This window comes from Bos mutus, chromosome 11, assembly GCF_027580195.1.
Source record: "Bos mutus isolate GX-2022 chromosome 11, NWIPB_WYAK_1.1, whole genome shotgun sequence".
Taxonomy (NCBI): Eukaryota; Metazoa; Chordata; class Mammalia; order Artiodactyla; family Bovidae; genus Bos; species Bos mutus.
Window position 1 is genome coordinate 100,271,376 of NC_091627.1, and position 19,035 is coordinate 100,290,410.

Here is a 19,035-nt window from a genome sequence, read left to right on the forward strand (position 1 = left end):
GAAGCTGTGGGGGCCGCTCTCTAAGTTGGAAAAGTGATGAGACACACAGTGGGTAAGACTGCACTCCCGCTGCAAGGGCTGCAGGTTCGATCCCCGACTGCGGAAGCTCTGCATGCCACAGGGGTGGCCAGAAACCACACACACACACACTGTGCTCTGCTGTCACTTCTTAGAGGTGGGAGGTCCAGAGTGAGGAAGAGTTAGTGTTTTTACAACTTGAAACTGTAGTCCTTTGTATCTTCCAAACTGTTTACTGTGTACATCTTTATTTGATGGTAAAAATAAATGTTTACTAGAGTATATAATTTTTAAAGTGTAAACAATTTATTCTTATAGCTGTATCTAAGATGTAAAGTTTATATAGTTTTTGTTTTTTTTTTTTTCAAGTTACTTAGGACACTCTGATTCCAGCCACTCAGTGAAACTCTAGGTGATTAAACAGTGTTACTGATATCAGCGGAGGCCAGACTCCATGGGAAGAGCTATTGGGATAGAAATTGCCTTACTTTTGAGCGCTCATTTCAACAGACACTGCAGTGGGTTTCCATAATAGCCATTATCTCTGAAATTTGCCTTCTGTGTTGTTCATTGCAAATAGGAAACTATGTCCCTGATTCTATACCAAGTAGATTGCTCTTTGTATTTTAAGACACATACTAGTGGAAAGTGCTTTAATTCTTCCCATTAGCCAGTGAAGCTGACTTTAAAGAGTGCTTTGACAGATCAGGGTGAATTGTTTTTGATGATTATGGGCGAGTGAGTTCTTACCAGCGGCTGTCAGGCAGAGCTTTACCTAATTCAGGGGTTTGAGGGACTCCTCTGGGGTTCACTGTTTGGCACTCTGTGCTCCCACTGCAGGGGGCACGAGTTCCACCCCTTATCAGGGCACTAAGATCCCCTGTGCTGTGAGGCACAGTCAAAAAAAAGAGACTTTGACCCTACGTTATAAACATAAGAGACTGGAAAAATTACAGTACTCTCATCTTTAGAAACACAAGTCTTTAACAGCAGATAAGGAAATCTGCAAGAGCAGACAGAAAACCCTTTTGTACTTGGTAAGGAAAATGTTTCCTTTCAAAAGGATTTTCTTAGGTAGACGTGATAAAGGGTCAGTTACTAGAATTTTTGCTGAAACACAACTTTGATAAAATGCTGGGAATCTGGGGAATATAAATGAAGAAAGGTTAGTAAAGCAGAGAGATTTAGTTCAGATTGTATTACTTAATGGCAGGAATCGCTTTCCTTCTGACAGTTGTCTTGAAAGCTTTGTTCACAGGTAATGCAGAGACTGTTCTTTGTTTTTAACTGTGAGGGCCTCGGTGATGTGTGGACAGCATGGACCCGTGGATGCCAGCGCCCCCTGCTGGGCAGCTTCGGGGCTTCCCGTCAGAAAGCCAGGCCGCCTGCAGGAGGGATGTGCACACCGCACCTGAACAGGTAACAGCGCCTGCCTGCTGGGAGTGGTGGGCGCCCAGACTCTTCCCTGGAGGGCTGCCCCACAGTTACTGAGGAATGATGACACTAAAAGGCCGAATTGCAGTGTGCCCCCTGGCAGTTGGCTCTCTCTGGGTACACGATGACAAAACCTCCTGAAGCGAACCTCTGGTCTGACCTCAGTAACGTCGGGGCACGGTTTCCAAAATGGGCCTTTCCAGCAAGCTCATACATTTTTAACAAGAGATGATTGGTGAACCCTGGGGAACTTTGGGGCTTCAGCACGCAGTAAGCACCATTATTCATGTTTTATGATACACTTAATACACCAAAGACCGCTAGAATCATGAAAACAATAATAATAGTAATAGACCACATGGTAAAGAATTCGCATGCCAATGCAGGAGACACAAGAGGCGTGGGTTCAATCCTTGCCTGGGTCGGGAAGATCCCCTGGAGGAAGAAATGGCAACCCACTCCAGTATTCTTGCCTGGACAATTCCATTTACAGAGGAGCCTGGTGGGCTGCAGCCCATGGGGTCGCAGAGAGTCAGACCTCACTGAGCACACAGGCACAAGACATTCAGGAACCAGGTTGCTTTCACTGGGACAAGATACCCAACATAACCAGATGCCCCCAGAAGACGGCTTAGCTTAGCTATAGTCTGTTTTGGAGCACACTCGTATGATCAGTGAGGGCTGAGGTAAAGTCAGCACATGTATGTGGCTAACTAGAACCTGAGGTACTTACATGTTTTAGTCAAAAGCATTTCTCCAGGCTCGGTGTAAACTCTAATTTGCAGCTTACAGAGCACAGAACTTTGGCCTGAACCAGAGTTCATCTTATTTTTCTGCACGCTGTGCTTCTGTCACAAGATCACCAATTAGAAAAGCCACCAATGCTTTTCCCAGTTAATTTTCATTTTTGAAGTTTAAAACACTTTTAAAAGCATTTCATTTTCAAAAGTACTGGCACATCGATTACTAGTTACAGTAGTAAAACAATGTCATCATCAGCCATGTATCTAGAAGTGTGCCCTCATTCTAACAGGAAAGTACAAAACAAGTTGTAAATCAAAAAAGTATTTGCATTACATTAGTTTAAGATTAGTTCAAGAAAAGTCAACCCATTCTTTTTGACGCGTTGGAGGCTTATTTATCAACGGATAAAAAGAAACCTGGGAAAACACTTATGTTTCCTGTTAGGCTGATTAGTTATTGAATCTCAGGATTTTGGAAGTCCATTTCTTAAGGATTTTCCACATAAGTGTTTGCACAAACTCATGTCCATTGAGTCCATTAAAATTTATCAAAGTTTGTCTATTCTGATACCATTTATCATGGTATCATTTGTCTGAATGATACCATTTTCTTAGAGTTGCATAAACAAACAATATTGCTAAAGAAAGGTATTTGAAATAGTTATATTTTAGGCTCACAAATACTTTTTCAAACATCTTTCTACCCTAAGATGTCATTTTAACAGGTCGTCTTGCTGTCTTCTTTTAAGCAGGTGATTTGAAGATATTAAAGCTAGAAATTGGAACTGAAAGTCCAGAGAATTCAAGATGTGGTTTTTAGAAAACATGAACTCATCTGATTAAACTTAAAAGTTGATGCAGTTATCAAATCCTAGGATTATAGTTCCTTTTATTTCAGGTAAACTTTCTTCTACTTTTAAACATGTTTAACGAAGAACTTTTTGCTGGTGTTGTAAATGTTTCTGGATTTTTTTTTCCTCCCATAAAATGTTCTCTAAATATAACTACTATTCTTTGTAAGCTGTTTATTTGAAATACACCTGAAACCCTTTCCTCTGTCAAGTAAACACCAGGACTGTAACCTAGAAATGATGAACAATGGTCTGTCTTTAGTCACAGGCCACGTTTGCAAATCTGCCCACAAAAGCCTGTTTGTGGCCCCAAATCAGTGTTTGCGTGGGTGGCAACTTGTGGATGCCCCAGGGCAGAGAAGTGCCTAGCTGCTGGCACACACGTTCCCAGGTGAGGCTGGAAAGGACATGGTCTTCTAGCGTCAGACTGACAACAGGTGTCCTTTCGTGGGAAGTGTGGTACCACATTTCTGACATTCTGTGCCGCTTAAGTTGGTGATTCCGTAGCTTGGGACAGTGCCCAGGCATGGGGCTGCCGCATGACTGAGGGCCTCACAGAGAAAACGTGTGCCAGGCAAGCTCTGTGTGTGCATCCAGGCTGCCGGCCGGGAGCTCTCACTTACCGAGAATCGGCAGGGCCTGACCCGAGGTTGGGCACTTCCAGCAGTGGTATGGGCGAAACTTCACCATCACAGATGGTACTGGCTAATAAGCTTTCTTTGCCCAGTGCTAATGTGCAAAATGGTGATGCCCGCACCTCAGCCCTGGGCAAAGAAAAGTTAGGTGTGGAAAGAAGTGCGTTACGTCCATATTTAGACTTCTGAAGGCATACCTGTTAGGCCAGCTTGGGTCCTTTTGAAGCTGATATATTTATAAATCCTTCCCTTTATGAGAATATCTAAGCTAAAATTTCTCATCATCTAGGCATACCGTTTTGCCAATATTACAAGGCTGGAATTTATACTAATCTTAAAACCTGCCCTACTTGGTATATCCTTTAACTTTTGCTAAGAGTTGGACTGGAAGGTGAGTTACTCAGGTTTCTGTATAGAGTATGCTTTGAAAGTACCTCAGTAGGTGGGGGATTTCTTCAAGTAAAAACTACATCAGATGATAGAGTTCATAGAAAACTTTAATGTAAGGCACTGTTGTCCAGAGTTAAAAGAGGGGTAACAGCCCACAGGAGCCCACAGGCGGGGCACACACCCCACTCAGTGAGGACAGCTTCCCAGGACTGTCCTCCTCCCAGAGCACCGAACATCAAGAGAGAAAGCCTGGAGAACTACCAGCTATCACAGCCCCCAAAGGCAGTTTTGGGGAATCCCCACATTGGTGGACAGCCCAAGAAAAGTGTTTACTCTGTTTTAGGTCCCCGTGAAAAGCAAGCATGAGGTTACATGTGTGTCCATGGCTCACACTGGGCCCAGTGAGAAGTTCAAGGGTCAGGCTGCCATCCCGGGATGACTCCAGGCCCCAGGGGCAGGAATTCGTTCTTAAAGAGGGTCTTCATTTACTCTCCCTAAAGCCTCATCAGAAGCCTATGACTTACATCTTAAGCAAAAATAAGCCTGTTGCTCTTCAATGCTGACGGCCTCATCTCCCGAGTGCAGTGACTTTGGGATGACCTTTCCCTGTGGATAGCCATCAGCAAGACCTACAGGATGCATTCTTCCAGGTTCCCACCAAAAATTCATCTAAAGGGAAAAGTCACCCAGGGAGGCAAGACTCTAAGTGGAGAGAGTGATGTTTATGTGCATTAAACCAGGCAATCACGGGTCTGGACAGATTTAAAAAGGAAAGCACAGCACAGCTGAACAGTGAACAGGAGGTCCCAAGAGGCATCACTTGGACACCTTGGTCTCGGCAGGCGTCTCTCCGGTGTCCAGGGTCTTCAGCAGCCGGAAGAGGCCTGCGGCCTCACGGATCCTGCTGAACTCGATGCAGAAGGCCTGCACTTCTATAAACAAGTCCTGCACGTTGATGATCTTGTTACGGATCAGGGACTGCAGAAAGACGCACACGAGACGCACCAGACGGTTCTGAAAGAGGAGCCTGTGTCAGCGTCTGTTCAGGGCAGGTATTTATAAAGGTTACAGAAATTGTGACTTACCTGCATATATTTATCCTTAATTTGTTCACAGGTAGAAATGCAATTGGATATATAAAGGTGAATAAATTCAGGAGGTAGATCAACAGCTGTGGTTAGTCTGTTTCATAAAAATAAAGGCAGGCCTGTTAATTTCGGTCACTTAGTGAAAATTCTAATATTAATGGTTTATGCAGGTAAACATTGGAGCCACCCACCCCACTCACCCCCGTTAATAAGTGACACTTCCGTTTCTCAGGTCTGCACATCATATGTAATAAGCGCTGAGCACCATGTCCCTGGGTGGTCTTGGCTGAATCATAGTTCTAGTTACCATCCAGGCTCTGACGATGTGGGCAGTTACTCCGTCTACCTAAGTAATACCAACCTGATTACACATGAGTGCTATGCAAGGAGTACTTGTGAAGGAAGGCGTGGTAGGAACTGAACAGCACAATGCATGACTGAGTACTTACATGAGGCAAATGTTTGCTCAAGGAGCAGTGTAAATGGGAAGGATTCACAGGGCATATGACTTAAATGGAAACCCAAGGAGAGAAGTGTTCTTCAAATCAGTAAATAATCTAAGTGAAGTGTAGAATCGGGGGTGGGCGTGGCACATTACCCGACTACAGAATTTTTTCCCACAAGGCTCCAAGGAAACGCAGCCATAGGCTGCTGGTGACGCGTGGGATGGGGTGATGCACAATGAGGGGGGTGGGTGGGGCTCCCACAGCAGACCCCACCCTTGAAATCATGTCCACACTGATAAAAGGATGTAGTTATCCTTGGACAAAGTGCCTACGGTCTGGTTTAGACAGTAAGTAAGCACTCAGCATGGTCAGCCTGGAGGACCCAAACAGAAGAAAGGCTCAGACGAGAAGGCGGCGAAAGGAGCAGGTTGACAGGTCTTGCGAGCGACAGAAAATGAAGGTTGAAAACGTGCTTCCTCTCTCCCTCCCCAGATCTGTGCTGCCCTAGGACACACCTGCCCTGGGCTTTCAGTTAGGCTTTTCCCACCAGCTGATTAACTTAAAAGGACTTTTTTGCGGGGGGCTTCACCATGCAGATTTGGGGATCTTAGTCGTGTTCCCCCTCCCCACTGAAGGGAGTGAATGCTGGCCCTCAGCAGTGGAAGTGCTGAATCCTAAACACTGGACTGCCCGGGAATTCCCAGCTTAGTACAGCTATACTGCTGCTGCTGCTAAGTCGCTTCAGTCGTTCCGACTCTGTGTGACCCCATAGACGGCAGCCCATCAGGCTCCCCCGTCCCTGGGACTCTCCAGGCAAGAACACTGAAGTGGGTTGCCATTGCCTTCTCCAATGCATGAAAGTGAAAAGTGAAAGTGAAGTTGCTCAGTCGTATCCAACTCTTAGCAACCCCATGGACTGTAGCCTACTAGGCTCCTCCGTCCATGGGATTTTCCAGGCAAGAGTACTGGAGTGGGGTGCCATTGCTGTCTCTGAGTACAGCTATAAGTAGGTTAAAAAACAATAATCCCCACCTTACAAACGAGTGCTCCACAAAGGTCGTGCTCTAATTGAAGTGTGGTTGTCTGGTGCTCAGAATGGATCTCCCCGTAAGCAGAAAGGCCATATGATTTAGCCCTCAAAACAGGACACCACGTGGAGGGGTTGAGGATGAGAAGCCCAAACTGGGAGCACACCAGGCAAGCCTGCCTGTGTGGCTGCACTACTTGTTGTTGTTGAGTTGCTAAGTCGTGTTTGACTCTCCTGTGACCCCATGTGCTGTACTCCGCCAGACTCCTCTGTCCATGGGATTTCCCAGGCAAGAGCATTGGAGTGGGTTGCCATTTCCTCCTCCAGGGGATCTTCCTGACCTACACTACATATAAACAGCTTAACAGCAGGTTCCCAAGCTAACCTCCAAGTCTGTGAAATTTGTGACGTACCTAAAACTTGTAAGCAAAGTAACAAAGTGAGAAACCTCTTCTTGCTTCCCTGACAGTTGATGACAGCAGAGCAAGAAGACCAAATCAAAGAGCGGTTCAGAGAACAATGCCGGGAATTCTAGGAAGGTATTCTTGGAACTGTCTCAGCTCCTTGGCCCCTACCTTCCCATGATATAGCTTTAGTCACTAACAGAAATAATGCAACACCTGTAATTTATATAAAGACTATACAGCTTCCCAGGTGGTGCAGTGGTAAAGAATCCACCTGCCGATGCAGGAGATGCAGGAGACTTGGGTTCGATCCCTGGGTCAGAGAGATCCCCAGAATAGGAAATGGCAACCCACTCCAGTATCCTTGCCTGGAAAATCCCATGGACAGAGGAGCCTGCTGGGCTACCGTCCATGGAAGCACAGAGTCAGACATGACTGAGGGACTTGAGCACAGAGCACTAGGAATATATAATCACATATAGGGAAATACATTTTAGCAAGTAGATTTCACAGGCCGTGACTCCCCAGGTGGTCCAGTGGTTAAGACAGTGTTAAACGCTCAGAATACCCTCCACGTTCTTCCTTGGGGTGCGAAATTCATTTGCAGTTAACACTAAAGCTCAGATTATTTAATAGGTGTTCTCAGACTAACAATGCCAGGGGAAAAAAATGTTGTGAGTTTTTCCCCTTCTAATCATTTAATCAGGATCTATATACATGCCCCCGCCCCCACCCAGCATTTGATGGAGTACAGAAACTTACCGATTTACAACTTCCATTGAATGTAATGACATATCCATATTGACCAGAACTGAAAAATACTCAGTGATCTGACTTGACTGCATTAACTTCAGCAACATTTCTATAGCAACTAGAGGATTGTTTTCCACTAGGTCAGGAAGTTTGGCTGGAGTGAGGCCAATATGATAAACAAGTTTGGGGTCCTTTTCCAACTCTCCAAGGAGCTAAATAAAATCAAGTTTTTTTAAAGAGAGAAAAAGAATTTAAGTTAGAAGTTCTCTTTCCTGCATATAAAAATACCCAAGTATTTTATTTTTAAAATGTTATAAAATTTACCTGCACTGAACCAGCTTCATCAGTATCTTCCCTCAAACCCATGATCATCATGCTTTGATATTTTGACACTTATATTTGAATTGTCAGGTATTACAACCAGGCACCATCACTAGAGTTTATAAATAACACTGATGCCTCCTGGGCATGAAACCAGAATCAATACTGTCTGGATTTTAACAATAACATCCTTAAGTCCCTTGTAGGTAGGTTTTTCTTCTTTTTTGTTTTTGGTTATAATCAAAAATAATCTTACCAACTAGTACTACTGAAAAGCACAGACCACAGAGGTCATCAGGAAACTCAGGAACTGAAGCCTGCCCAGCACCTGGGGAGGGGGGGGTCGGGAGTCAGACTGCCTACACTACAGTGCGAGTCACACGCACTCTGTTATTCAAATATGTGTCCGCAAAAATAGTGTTTTTTGCCAGATTTGTACATTGCTTTACATACATTTTCTATGCTATTTCCTCATCTACTTGCTTATACACACATACTCTTTCAGGACTGACTGGTTAGCAAAGTGAACTACGAACAAGGCTGTTACTTGACTCTGAAGATGGTGTTAGGTGATAAACCGGGTTGGAAATGTACCTCCTGACAAGTTCTAATGGGAGAGAGTGCAAACTGGGTAAGATGCACCAACAGGAACTACCCACAGCGTCCGTCTTGCCTGAAGGAAGTCTCATCGTCGGGCACAGGGACTTTTGAGTCCACGACCGACCAACGGTGTGATGGGTGCTGGTTTCCCTCCCTGGTGAGATGTGAGTGACTGCGGACTTACCCTCCGGGGTAAGTCAGTCCCGTTCAGCTTAGCAACAGCGTACACGAAGCACCCAGCAGCAGAGCCAGAGCAGAGTGCCCCAAAGTGAGCGCCACCTCAGACCCCTCGCCCAGGGGCGAACTGATCCCAGACAGAAGCTGCCAGGTGTTTGGGCACCAGACTCGTTGCCCCACCAGTGCAGCGAGCAGAGTGGGAGGCCAAACGAAGCTTCAGGGACCAAGACACTTCCCACTAGTGATCACTGGTCGTTTATCACTTTATGAGAAACAAAACCACTTGGTGAATTCAATACAGGAAAACGCTGATGGTAAACACATACCTGTGTCTGCTGAGGAGAGGACAGGGGGCTCTTGAAGGCTTTAGCCATTATTCGCTTGATCTCCACACCGGTGCTGTTCTTCACGCACATTGACTTGTCCCACTGGATCGCATGGTCAGGCTCAGTGGGGTTGAGCCAGGCCAGCTCGTCCTCACACACATGCAGCGGAGGCGGGGGGCGAATGAACTCTGGCCGAAAATGGCCTGCAATCAGAGGAGCCTGTGTGACTGCTGCTGTGGGTCGGCTGACACTCACACACTTCTGTATAAACTCCACGTCTGTGCATGCGGGCGTGCCCCGTCATGTCTGACTCTGCGACCCCATGGACTGTAGCCCTGCAGGCAGCTTCTGTCCACGGGATTTCTCAGGCAAGAGTACTGGAGTGGGTTGCTTAATAAGGACAACACGGTCACAGTGATTCAAAAATCAGAAGCAGAAATGACATAAAGTCAGTTTTTCCAGAACACAAATGAAAGAATGGGATGTGACACAGAATTATTATACCAGAGACCGCATCCATCAGTCTTTGGAGAGCAGAGGAGAGCACTGCCACCCCTGCCAAGTCCTGGTTCAGTCATGCTCAGTAGCAAAAGGACACCACTTACTTCATTGGTAAGTCTTTTGATGGGAAAAATAAAACACTATTTGATCTCAGTCATCCTGTTCTCAGCACTGTTTTATTCAGAGACCATATAATGTGTACCAGTTTTATTTTTGCCTCTTAAAACCTTGCAGTAGCAAATTATGTATAGATAAAATGGGCAGGTGAGAACTATGGTTGACCGGACATTCTCAAACGAATCTGGAGAGTTTCATAAACCCATCAATTCACAAATGCTATATCATTTTAATAAAACAGTGAAAAGAAAAAAAAAAGGACAGGGGAGTGACTCAATACCTCAACTGTTATAAAGATTGATCCCTAAGATATAAATGCTCTTCAGTAAATGAAAACAAACACTGGCTGGGAGTCCTGCGCAAACTTCAGCCCCTCTTTGGTTTTCACACAGGGCCTAAGACGGCTGTCTCCTCCCATGGACCAAGCCCCAGTCAAATTTCAGACATGGATACTCCAGTTCATTGAAAATGTCTATTTTCTGGCTAAGAATCGTCCCTTTGTCTTTTTTTGGGTTGTGTCAGGTCTCTGTTGTTACATGGTCTTTTCTCTAGTTGTGGAGAGCAGGGGCTACTCTCCAGCTGCAGTGCACGGGCTTCTCATTTCCGCAGCTTCTCTTACTGCAGAGGAGCATGGGCTCTAGGGACGCAGATTTCAGTAGTTGTAGCTCCTGGGCTCTAGAGCACAGGCTCAATAGTTGTGGTGCACAAGCTCAGGTGCTCCTCAGCATTTAGGATCTTCCTGGACCAGGGATTGAACCCGTGTCTCCTGCACTGGCAGGCAGATTCTTTACCACCGAGCCACCAAGGAAGCCCCATCCCTTTATCTTAAACTATACCATCTCTTCACCAGAACCAGCACTGAATCTCTGCAGGCTATTAACAGAAAGTGTTTTAACATTTTAGGAGATGCAGTACTTTTATGATCAAGAGAAAGTTCCCATGAGGTGAGGATGCTTGGTGTTCAGCTAGACTCAGACCTGATACCTGACCAGTCTCCTTCTTACATCCCTTTCCAGTGGCCCATTCCAGTCACAGCTGTGCCCAGGAGCATTAAATAACCACCTCTGTGCCTTGGGCCTTCCCATACACTGTGACTAGCTGAGACTTGTTTATGCCAAAGAACTACTATAAATGGCATGAAGAGTCACAGTGCAGGTTTCAAACTCAAGGTAACACTACAGTCTGGAGAACATAATCTTATCCCTAAGCAGAAAGCATGCCGTCATCATTAAAACCACACAGAAGCCTATAAAACCAAAAAATACAGTTCCATAAGCTTCAATAGGTGTTTTCTTTGAATTAAAGTAAGAGCCGTAAGACTCAGTAAAACTTTAATGGAGAATGATGAGATTCTCCATTATTATTCTCCATTATTAATGATGAAATTAATAAAGAGGTATAAAACAAAAAAGGTAATAAGATACAAAAATAACCTTATTTCAGGGAATGTATAGCTTTAGGTATGTAATTAAAAAAAAACTTGGTATTTTTATTAAAGAAACTAACTTTTATTGAGCCTATCTACTATGTTCCAGACATCATACTAGAAGTTTCTCATTAAATTCATGTTTAACATTCTCTGGCATAAATCCCACCAATGTTTTTTTTTTTTTTTTAGATCATTCTCCCAAGGCAATAGAAATAAAAGCAAAAATAAACAAATGGGACCTAATCAGACTTATAAACTTTTCTTCAGCAAAGAAAACCATAAATAAAACTAAGAGAAAACCTACAGACTGGGAAAAAATATTTGCAAATGATGCGACCAACACGAACTTAATTTCCAAAATATACATAGAGCTCATCCATCTCAACAGCAAAAAAATCAACCCAATCAAAAAATGAACAGAAGATCTAAAGAGACATTTCTTCAAAGAAGACATACAGATGGCCAATAGGCACAGGAAAAGATGCTCAACATAGCTAATTATTAGAGAAATGCAAATCAAAACTACAATGAGGTACCACCTCACACCAGTCAGAATGGCCATCATTAAAATCTACAAATAACATGCTGGAGAGGGTGTGGAGAAAAGGGAACTTTCCTTCTTTACTGATGGGAATGTAAATTGGTGCAGCCACTGTGGAAAACATCATGGAGGTTCTCAGTAAACTAAAAACAAGTTGCCATATGATCTAGCAATCCCACTTCTGGGTCTGTATCGACAAAACTGCAATTCAAAAAGACAACACGCACCCGTATGTTCAGGGCAACACTGTTCACAATAGCTGAGACATGGAAACAATCTGTCCACTGAGAGATGAACAGATAAAGAAAAAGAATGAGATAATGCCATTTGCAGCAACATGGACCTAGAGGTTATCATATTAGTGAAGTAAACCAGACAGATAAAGACGAATATACCACTGCTACGTGGGGTCTGAAATGTGACACGAATGAACTTATCCATGAAACTGAAACAGACTCCCAGACACAGCAGCCGTGTGCTGCCCCGGGCAAGGGGTGGACTGGGGTTCTGGGATTAGCATAAGGGAGGAGGTCCTACCATATAGCACAGGAAACAAAATTCAGTATCCTGTGTGAAACCATAATGAAAAGAATATGAAAAAGAACATATAACTGAATCACTCTGCTGTACAGCAGAAATTACCTCAACACTGTAAATCAACTATTTCAATAAAATAAAATTTTTAAAAGATTCATGTTTCAGCATAAACGAAAACAACATGTTTCAGAACACCAGAGTCTCAGTAGGACACTGCTAAAATAAAACCAAGGATATAAAAGAATATAAAATCAGATTTACTCACTTTCAATAGGTGGCTTTGGTCCACTGACTAAAGCTTCCGTGATCTGAGAGGCAACGGAGCTGTCGAATCCAGAGTTAGACGAATCTGGGTCCGGGTCACTGAGAATGCTAGGGAAGCTGGCCTTACTTTGAGTTGGCAATTCAGACTGGCGTTCTGAAAAAGGTTAAAACAAAAAACACTTTAAAATGCGGCACAAGGAGAGTGAAAACACAAGCTCGTAACCGGAGAAACTTGTCTACAACACACAAGCAAAGGGCCAGGTTCAAGCTTTTTTGTTTTTTTCTCCAAAACTCCTACAAATCAGTCTTTAAAAATAGGGGGGGAAATGGGCTAATGACTTCAATGAGTATTTTATTTTTAAAAGCTTGAATGGCCAATAAACACCTCAAAAGACTTCGACCTCAGTAGGAACCAGGGGAAAATCTGTTAAAACACAAGATACTATTGCATACACACTGTAGTTATAGCTGTCCCTTGTAGTCATTGATGCTTATTTCCTTGTTTTCTTAAAGTTAGGAAGACACAATTGCATCATCCATAAATATATCTGTGGTCCCTGGATGTCACTGTAGAGACATCTGAATTGCAGAGCAGCCTCTGCGAATGAGTACCTGAACCGTGGCTCTGCCTTACCAGCCAGGGCGAGCTGAAGCCCGCTAATGTCCACAGACTGGCCCATGTTCCCGACGTCCATAAGGGCGATCTGCCGGGGTGTCTTTTTGAAGAGTTCCCGTGGGGGTGCCAGCATGAGCTGGGAAAGAAAAAACTTCTCTGGTGGAGTTATAGGAGGTAAAAACCCTGTAAATACACAAGCAAAAAAATGTATGACAATTTTGCTAATGGTTATTTTTAGAAATTATCTTGAGCCTGATAAAACTAGCATCTCATGTATCTTTAAAGACAATTATAATCGAAGACTTGTTTAACCAAATACATTTATGAAAATATAATTAAGGAATCATCCCAAGGACTGGTTCCAAGACCTCCTGCAAATACTAAAATCCAGGGATGCCTGGGTCCTATACATAAAAGCTGTAGTATTTGAAAGTAACCTACACACATCCTCCTTATACTTTAAACTCCAGATTACTTACAATGCCTAAGACAATGTAAATGCTATGTAAATACAATGTAAATGCTAGGTAAGTACAAAGTAAGTAATATGTAAATAGCTGCCAGAATTCAAGTTCTGCTTTGGGGAACTTTCTGGAACTCCCCCCCACACACACACACCCCCAAGGGTCTGGTTGGATCCTTAGATGCACAACCCAAAGATGTACAGGGCCAACTGTTGTATGTCAAATGATTCACTGTGATCTGAGGTGATGTCAATGAAACTTAAGTTTGTGGAGCTATTAAGAGCTTTGTTTTCTAACATGCTTCAGTTCCTGCAAAGATAAGTTTATGTATACAGACCAAAACAAATCAAAAACTACAGTCCTCAGAAATGCTTTTCTTCTCTGCTGCAGCCAGCAACTGTGTAAAAGGTAGAGGGACAAGGAAGCAACCACTAGCTCTGCACCGTTATAAGACCTTCCTCATCTGGTCCTGACGCACTCTCCTCCTCCCATTTCCCCCTCCAACGCCTGTGCTCTGCATTCCGGTTGCACAAAACCTCTTAGCTTCTCCGAGTCCTGATTTCAAAACATACAATACATGCAGCTCTTTGAATACCTGAGAGGGCCGAGCCCTTCTCTTCCCACCACCCCTCATCAACATCCAGCAGAAACATCAGTCCCTCTCGAGGTCCCTCGGGCTCCACGGGTGTAGTTCCCGTGCCACGAGGCTCCGTGTACGTGCCACCCAGCACAGCCCTGGGTGTCAGGCCACAGTCACGTTTGTGTTTTCTCAGCCAGACTGAAGTTTCCCGAGTGTGAAGAAGCCTTCCTACTCACATTCAGATACATTTTCAACCTTGGCTCCGCAGCAGAGTCACCTGAAACGCTCAAAAAACATGCACCCCCTAGATGGGAAGCTGCTGTATACATGGCACTGGGAGCTCAGCTCTGTGCTCTGTGATGACCTAAAGGGGTGGGACGGGGAGGAGGGAGGCTCACGAGGGAGAGGATGTTTGTATACATACAGCTGATTCACACTGTTGCAGAAACTAATAATACTGTAGAGCAATTACACTCCAGTTTTAATTTTAATTTTTTTTTTTAATTAAAACTATATATATACCCACTATATATGCCCCTTGATGTACAATGTAATAAGCCTTGTCATTGACAGTCCCTCTGTTGTGGATTTAAGCACCATCTCTATCAACAGTAATTGTGGATAACACTTACTTCTATTCCTCATAACAACTCTGTGTTTATTAGTCCCGAAACCTATATGCAGGTCAGGAAGCAACAGTTAGAACTGGACATGGAACAACAGACTGGTTCCAAATAGGAAAAGGAGTACGTCAAGGCTGTATATTGTCACCCTGCTTATTTAACTTCTATGCGGAGTACATCATGAGAAACACTGGGCTGGAAGAAGCACAAGCTGGAATCAAGATTGCCGGGAGAAATATCAATAACCTCAGATATGCAGATGACACCACCCTTATGGCAGAAAGTGAAGAGGAACTAAAAAGCCTCTTGATGAGAGTGAAAGAGGAGAGTGAAAAAGTTGGCTTAAAGCTCAACATTCAGAAAACGAAGATCATGGCATCTGGTCCCATCACTTCATGGGAAATAGATGGGGAAAGAGTGGAAACAGTGTCAGACTTTATTTTTCTGGGCTCCAAAATCACTGCAGATGGTGATTGCAGCCATGAAATTAAAAGACGCTTACTCCTTGGAAGAAAAGTTATGACCAACCTAGATTGCATATTCAAAAGCAGAGACATTACTTTGCCAACAAAGGTTCATCTGGTCAAGGCTATGGTTTTTCCTGTGGTCATGTATGGATGTGAGAGTTGGACTGTAAAGAAAGCTGAGCGCCGAAGAATTGATGCTTTTGAACTGTGGTGTTAGAGAAGACTCTTCAGAGTCCCTTGGACTGCAAGGAGATCCAGCCAGTCCATTCTAAAGGAGATCAGTCCTGGGTGTTCGTTGGAAGGACTGATGCTAAAGCTGAAACTCCAGTACTTTGGCCACCTCATGGGAAAAGTTGACTCATTGGAAAAGACTCTGATGCTGGGAGGGATTGGGGGCAGGAGGAGAAGGGGACGACAGAGGATAAGATGGCTGGATGGCATCACCGACTCAATGGACTTGAGTTTGAGTGAACTCTGGGAGTTGGTGATGGACAAGGAGGCCTGGCGTGCTGCGATTCATGGGGTGGCAAAGAGTCGGACACGACTGAGCAACTGAACTGAACTGAAGTCATGTGCAACTCTTTGCCATGTCATGGACTAGCCTGCCAGGCTCCTCTGTCCATGGGATTCTCCAGGCAAGAATACTGGATGGGTTGCCATTCCCTTCTCCAGGGGAACTTCCTGACCCAGGGATCAAATTCTGGTTTTCTGCTTTGCAGGTAGATGCTTGCTGCCTACTCTGCCAGCTGGGAATTATTATCTGCAGCTTACAGAGAAGTAAACTGAGGCAGAGACAGGCAAAATAACCAATCTATGGATTTCTTTCCTGGGAAATCTATTTACAATACAAAGTTAACAGCCTAGATCTAGTTTCAGACTCATTGCATTTGAGAATAACATTACATAAGTCACAGTTCCTTTACCTAACCCATCCTACAAAATTCAGAAGGCTCTCAGACCCAAATCCCACACTGTCTCTGTCCATCTTGGGTGGCGGGTTTGACCAGACCACACATATACACACACACAACACACCTTGCAGTCACTTTTCTGGACATTCTCAAACTTCCTGAAAGTCAGGTTCAGAACCTGCACGCTACAGATATCTCATGGAATACAAAAGTTGCCCCTTTTAGGTAACCAATCAGAAGATGCTTTAGATCCAGAAGAATTGCCAGCAGCAACAATGACTAGCTTAACTGCAGAAGCCCTCTCCTGCAGGAAAAAATTCTCTAGTATTACATTAATCCTGCCTTCACCTTCTGGCTCCCGGAATAGCAGTCCCTTCCTAAGGAGTGACTTACCTGTTTCCTCACTGCCTAAGGACTATGAGATCAAGCTGCTTCCCACCTCTGACAACCTGTTCTGCCCACTACACTGGGCCCTGTCTAAATCTCCCAGACACTCATCACCATCTTCTCCTCTATGCCGTTCTCCTCTCCTGGCTTCAGGTCTTCTCCTAAAATCAAGTCTCATAAACAAGCTCTTGAGTTACCAAAACAAAAAAAAAGCAGTCACACATCAAATCCACCGGTCTCACCAAAGTTGCAGAAAACACACCTTTTACATAATGTCCAGTAGTAGTTTTATAATCTAGGCGGTGAATTCGAGGCTGTTTTCTATCCTGTGACCCCATCGCGTTAACCAAGGACACCTAACAGCAAGAAGGTGGCTAGTATAATCCTTTGTTGTTTAGCTGGTAAGTCGTGTCCCACTCTGCGACCCCATGAGCTGTAGCCTGCCAGGCTCTTCTGTCCATGGGATTCTCTAAGCAAGAATACTGGAGTGGGTTGCCATTTCCTTCTCCAGAAGATCTTCGTGACCCAGGGGTCCAACCCGTGTCTCCTGCATTGGCAGCCGGGTTCTTTACCACTGAGCCACCGGGGAAGCCCTGCGTAATGTGTATCTCCGCCTCAACCACGTCTTCCGGTTCTGAATGACTTCTCATTGACTCTCCTGAGACTTAAAGCCGGGGGCAGATAAAGTGTGTCGTTACTTACAACTTCACACACCTCTGACGGGCTAGACGAGAACGAACCGCATGTGAGGCACAAAAGCGTCAAGCCCCACACTAAGCTGCACGGTTTGACGGCTCCTACTGTTGCGGGGGGAGCGGTTAATTTTCGGTGCCAGGAAGCTGCCACTCGTCCGTACTTGGTGGAGGGGGTGGGGAGGGAATTTCAAAAGGAGACGACGGATTTCCCAGGCCGGTGAAGGCCCAGCAGCTCCAGGAAGGCGGTCCCAGCCGTACCTGAGAGGGGCGGCCGGTCGGGTTCCTGGCCGCCGCGGGCGGGCGGCGCGGGGTTAAGCAGGTGCGCGAAGCTGGCGGCGAAGGGGTTGGCGGCGAGCGGCTCGGTGCGGTACATCTCCCAGAGCAGGTAGAGCGCCGTGAGGCGCTGCGCCGCGCTGGGTAGCAGGTCCGGCTGCTGCAGCAGCATCACGAGCACCGAGCCCAGGCGGAAGTGGTCGGCTTTGCTGAAGTAGTGGTGGAAGGCGGTGGACAGGCCCTCGAAGGTGCTGCCGCCGCCCGCCTCCTCCGAGATGATGCTCAGCAGGCTCGAGAGCTCCTTCGGGGTCAGGCTCATCCTGCCCGCGGGGCCCCCAGGGCCTCCGCTCCCCGGCCCGGGGACGCCCGCTCCGCCTCTGCCGCCGGAGCCCGAGCCTCCCGGGCCGCTCCTGGACGCCGACCCCGCCGCTTCCCGGGTTCCCCTTTGCTCCGCGGCGGTGAGAAGCCGGCCAGATGACGCGCTTGCCCCGCCGCCGGGCATCAACCTCTTTCCCCCGTCCTGCTTCACGGCCGGAGGGGCCCTGGCGCCGGCTCGCTCCGTCCCTGCGGCCGTAAAGCGCGCTGTGGCACGACAGCGTCGCAAACAAAACAAGCCTGGAACCCAGCCGGCAATAGAAGAGAGGGCAGCGCGCAGCCAGACCGAGGCTGCTGGAGCCAGGCCAGGGAGAAGATCCCGAGACGCCGAGGGGGCGGAGCAAAAAGCCGGAAATTGAGGCGGGGCTTGGAGGAGGGGCCGAGCCGCCGGCGGGGCCCGGATCTCGCCCTGCGGAAGTCTCGCGGAGCCCCAGAGCAGCGCTGAGTTGTCATCTGCGCGTGCGCGAGCGAGAGGCGCACCCCTCCCTCCCCCCCCCCCCCGCTCCGCCCGCCGGCAGTGTGCCCCGGAGAAACCATTGTCCAGATAAGCCTCTGGAAAATGCTTATTAGAAACTGAAAAACTCTCTTAATTAACACACATGACTATTCATGGTAGAAGATTTTTTAAATGCAAATAACTATAGACCACGCGTTTCTCATAACCAAAATTAATTTTCAATCCTACACTATTTGAAGAAATGGAGTCATACTGCACACGAGCTATTGTACGGAGTTGTTTTAACAAAATTTCCGAAAAATGTTTTCAGAAAGCAGAAACACCTGCCCAGGTGACTAGGGCTCGCTCCAGGCTGGGAACCACCGAGTGGTGTGACCCAGACTTGCTCGGTTCCTCCCTTAGACCTGCAAAACCCTGCAGGGATTCCTGCCAGGGAATTTGGGAATCTCAAGTTTGGGAAATCCCGTGTGACCTAACTAATGCTGGCAACTGGAGAATTCTCTAGTTCAGTGCCTCCTTAGTTCTAAAATAAAATGGAAAGAAGAGAAATTGGTTGGTCATTGAAGATGCCTATTCTGAAGACTT

The 19,035-nt window shown here is 45.9% G+C and overlaps 1 protein-coding gene, 1 long non-coding RNA gene and 1 other non-coding gene across 3 annotated transcripts; 2 read left to right on the top strand and 1 right to left on the bottom strand.

The window, feature by feature from the left end:
• The first annotated feature begins 1,458 nt into the window (after positions 1 to 1,458).
• LOC138989929 (uncharacterized) lies at positions 1,459 to 12,567 on the top strand. The gene is made up of 4 exons (XR_011466132.1): positions 1,459 to 1,722; positions 2,945 to 3,093; positions 8,616 to 9,825; positions 11,450 to 12,567. It is a non-coding gene; the product is annotated as an uncharacterized lncRNA (long non-coding RNA).
• LOC138990056 (small nucleolar RNA SNORD89) lies at positions 1,505 to 1,618 on the top strand. The gene has a single exon (XR_011466230.1). It is a non-coding gene; the product is annotated as a small nucleolar RNA SNORD89 (small nucleolar RNA).
• On the bottom strand, positions 4,161 to 18,201 carry CNOT11 (CCR4-NOT transcription complex subunit 11). Its single transcript, XM_070379942.1, has 7 exons — positions 17,604 to 18,201; positions 13,237 to 13,401; positions 12,604 to 12,756; positions 9,214 to 9,416; positions 7,799 to 8,001; positions 5,157 to 5,253; positions 4,161 to 5,085 (listed from the first exon to the last, which is right to left on the bottom strand). Exons 1-7 carry the CDS (start codon positions 18,118 to 18,120, stop codon positions 4,888 to 4,890), a joined length of 1,536 nt encoding a protein of 511 aa, XP_070236043.1. The 5' UTR covers positions 18,121 to 18,201; the 3' UTR covers positions 4,161 to 4,887.
• Positions 18,202 to 19,035: the final 834 nt, after the last annotated feature.

Excerpts from the sequence above, each read along its gene's own strand:
- CNOT11 (XM_070379942.1), bottom strand. The coding sequence starts at position 18,120 with ATGCCCGGCGGCGGGGCAAGCGCGTCATCTGGCCGGCTTCTCACCGCC. Across the intron at positions 12,757-13,236 it reads GCTTCAGCTCGCCCTGGCTG|AACGCCAGTCTGAATTGCCA; the intron begins GTAAGGCAGAGC and ends AACCTTTTTCAG. Across the intron at positions 8,002-9,213 it reads CCTCTCCTCAGCAGACACAG|CTCCTTGGAGAGTTGGAAAA; the intron begins GTATGTGTTTAC and ends GATTTTATTTAG.